Source organism: Antrostomus carolinensis, unplaced genomic scaffold (genome assembly GCF_000700745.2).
Source record: "Antrostomus carolinensis isolate BGI_N321 unplaced genomic scaffold, ASM70074v2 scaffold39591, whole genome shotgun sequence".
Classification (NCBI taxonomy): domain Eukaryota; kingdom Metazoa; phylum Chordata; class Aves; order Caprimulgiformes; family Caprimulgidae; genus Antrostomus; species Antrostomus carolinensis.
The window spans coordinates 1-3,557 of record NW_010296957.1 but is presented as its reverse complement, the minus strand read 5'-3'; the positions used below and the strand labels follow the sequence as shown (position 1 = coordinate 3,557).

General features: G+C 39.4%; 1 protein-coding gene across 2 annotated transcripts in view; it reads left to right on the top strand.

Moving 5' to 3' along the window:
* The window catches only part of DDX52 (DExD-box helicase 52), a 7,504-nt gene extending 5,498 nt beyond the window's left edge, over positions 1–2,006 (top strand). For both annotated transcript variants that reach the window (XM_029087574.1, XM_010178448.1), the window contains 3 exons: positions 570–641; positions 1,294–1,386; positions 1,919–2,006. In XM_029087574.1, the coding sequence (XP_028943407.1) occupies positions 570–641; positions 1,294–1,386; positions 1,919–2,006 (253 nt within the window). The remainder of the gene's footprint in view (positions 1–569; positions 642–1,293; positions 1,387–1,918) is intronic.
* Positions 2,007–3,557: the final 1,551 nt, after the last annotated feature.

Genomic DNA, 3,557 nt, shown 5'->3' with positions numbered 1-3,557 from the left:
CAGCAGGAGAGAAACTAGCATCCTGTCACTTTTCAGTCACATTGTCAGTAATGATAACACCATGGCACCATGGCTTACTTGGTAGCATCTTTCAGTGAAACTCAATTATTTTGATGGGAACCTCTCCAAAGGACAGGTCCAACAGTCTTTCCAACTAACTTTGCTCTTGTTCTGGTTTTCCTGAATCATTTGCCACATAAAGTATGACTACCTCATGCTGTGCTTCAGGTTTTTGAATCCAGTTCTTTAACTTCCTTGTGTCCAAATTTCCTTGGTATGATTCTCTGTTTTGGCTTATTGCTTTTTCTTTATCTCCTTCAAGACTGTCCCCACCTCTAGAGTTTCAATCTGTTTGAGCTATCCAAATGGAGTCACTCATTTCATTGAAACCTTTTAAGTCTTTTTGTTTCTTCCTCACTTTACTTCAGACTCACATAAGTATTTCTTGCTTCAAAAAACCCACAACAAAACAGCCATTTGTTAGGGATTGCTGTTTTCCACAGAAGCAGCTTATCTATTGTCCAGGCACTCACTGCCAGAGTTAATCTCTTCCCTCCTCTCCTTTCCAGCATAGCCAGTGTTATTCAGCGAGCTGGCTGTCCTGTGCCAGACTACCTCAAACACTTGCCCAAACTGCAAAGGTATGTTCATTTGAATAGTTTACCAATTTGTTTCCCATTTTAAAAGTGAGGGTGAGTGGTGCTGGGTGTGTAAGGGTTACAAAAGATCTAGTTGTTTGCAATACAGTTGCAGTTTAGCTGCAACAAGAACTTTAGACAGGGCAGTTGTGAGAGTTTTTTACTCAGAAATGGAAACAAAAAGAATTCTCAACATAAGGTTTTCCTGGAGTTAATTATTTTTCTGTAAGTTCCCTGAAATCTGCTTTAGACCTGCTAGGCCCATACTCATTAATTTGGCTTCTGATACATGAAAGAAAGTACTTTACTCTTTTGAGTTACCTTTAGAAAAATCAGTATTGAGGTGTATGCATATAGATAAATAGGTTTTTAATTCGTGCTTTTTCGTGCTTTTTAATAACTTCTAATAGTTTCTAAAACTATAAATCCATATATATACACACACATATTGGACTTGTATGTTCAAATAAAGATTGTTTGAATGTCTGGGAGATAACGTGGCTGAACAAACCTCTGAATAAACAACACTGAAAATATATTCAGGCCCATAAATCCCTACCAACTAGTAAAGGATTTAGTTACCTGTTTTATTTACTTTGAGTATTAATTTTTGCCCTTTAACATCATTTAATCCTTCTTTACTAAATGTTCTCAGCAAACAAAAGAAGAAATTCATTAAGAAACCATTGACAAGAGAATCCATTTGTACCACCCCTCAGTGCTTCTTAAAAAAAGCCAAAAGAAAAACGTAAGTAGATTTTTCTCAAGAGGAGGTAAGAGATGCCCTTTGTCCAGGAAAGGCCCAGCATGCTTCCTCCAAAATAACTTGTTTGGATGGACCACCCAGTCATAATGATTTTAGTGATGGTGAAGTTTTAGTGTCAATATCTGTCTACTGGAAATTGGATTAATGCCACCAGTTTGTTTCACATGGTGCTATGGATCAGGTGTGAAGCCAGGCTTCAGACTAGCCATCATTTGACAGAACATGTCTGCTTCTCTTCTGGCAAAGGTCTGGCTTTGTTTTTAATGCATGGAATATTAATACAAGAAGCAGAACTTGAGTTGTAATGGCCAGAGCTCACAGAAACTGGTGTGTTGCTGTTTGGTATAGTAGAAGTCATAAAGAACACTATTTATTACCTGTGCTTTGGAGTGTGGCTACTGCAGGATTTATGTTCAGCTGGACTAATATAATATAAACTAACTAATGTCCCTGTCACTGCTATATACTTCATATGTTATATTCAGATGTCTTATGTCCAATGTGTTTCTCATAGGAAAACTACAAAGGAAAATATTAAGGAAAAAAAGAAAGTTAAAGAAGGTAAAAGTGGCAGTAAATTACAGACTGGTTCAGAAAGCTGAACAGCAACAGACTACTCGTGAGCTGGGACCGACACCTGTGTCCACACTGAAGAACAGAAGAATGAAGATGGCAGCAAAGGTGAAGGGAGAAAAATATTTCTTATGTTTCCTTCTGGGTGAGGATGGATGTTGACATGCAAGAAAGTCTCTACTGCAATATCACTAGTGGATTCCTGAATGCTTCTCATAGAAGCTGAAGAGCAAGCTCTTGCAGTAAATGCCACGTGTTTCTGAGCAACAGTTCAAAATTAGCATCTGTTTGTGTAACTATAACCCAGTTTTGTATTAATTCATCGAAATACTGTCAGTTCTGTGTTAAGATCATCCCTAATATGTTTGTCAGACTTTCAGAAGATTCAGTGGCAGAAAACACACAAAGCTTACTCTTAGGCTTGATAAATGCAGCTGTCAAAGACTTCCCTGGACACTTTTAAAACCAAACCAAACCTACTTGTATGTGAAAGTAAAGCCTTGCTCCTCCTCCTCCTAATTTTGAAGTAACTAATATTTTGTGTGTCTGTAAACTCTAGTAACTTTGTACTGTTTCATATTTAAGCCTCAAACCAGAATAAACAAGGTCATAAAAGATTGTAATAGGCTGCCAGGTTCTACACATTTTCCACCTCCCCATCTGCTAATTGTGTTCTCAGTCCACTGTTGGGTCAGAATTCCGGTAATTCAGGAAGGGCTTCTCCTTTGCAACTCTAATCCTTCTTTAAGCAAGTGTTCCTGTACAGGATTGTCTTCTTGCTCTGTCATACTTAATGCCATTTGGAAAAGGATCCCAGGTCTGTGTAACTCATTTACAGCAGAGCACTCACTGTTAATTGCCCAAGTGAGGACCGAAGTTTTGTGAGCAACTGATTTAAGATGCTCTGCATCCTGAGCTAGACTGAAGCTGAGTAGTTTTTGCTTTGTTTGCGAAATATTGATGACAAATTGTGGAATATGTTTAACAATTTGAGTGAGAAATTAGCAATATTCACCTTTAAAGGCACTGCTGATACACAGAATAGCTGTGCTTATTCCAGCAGTGGTAACAGCAGAAAAAACAGGTTTTGCTCATGAGCAGCTTTGTGCAATTCCAATTCTGCAGAAGAAGGTGCCCCCAGTTCTCTTTTTTTGAGGGACTTAGGTTTAAAATGAGAGCTTAAATTTCTCTCAGGCTGGGTTTGATGTTAACGTGATTTCTAACGCCGATCCGTAGCTTATCAAGAAGTTTAAGCAGTGGCCTTTCTCAGGATTTACTCCCTTGTGAAGAGCTGAAAAGCTGCCACCCTGAACCCCCTCTTTGCCCAGGGTAAAGAACAGCTCCAGGACTTCCACACTTTGGGTCTATTTTAGCAAATTTTCGTGACTTTATGAAGAGAAAGGAGCTGCTTGCGCACAACTCTATAAAGACCATCTAGTAAATCGTACCGCACCTCAGTATTTTCCCATCCTGCTGAGGTTTTTTTGGCTGGTACAATTACCAGGTAATGAGGTAATTAATTCCCAGTGCCCTGGGCTGTGGGGGAGAGCGGGGCGGGACCGGGGTCAGCCCGGGGGAGG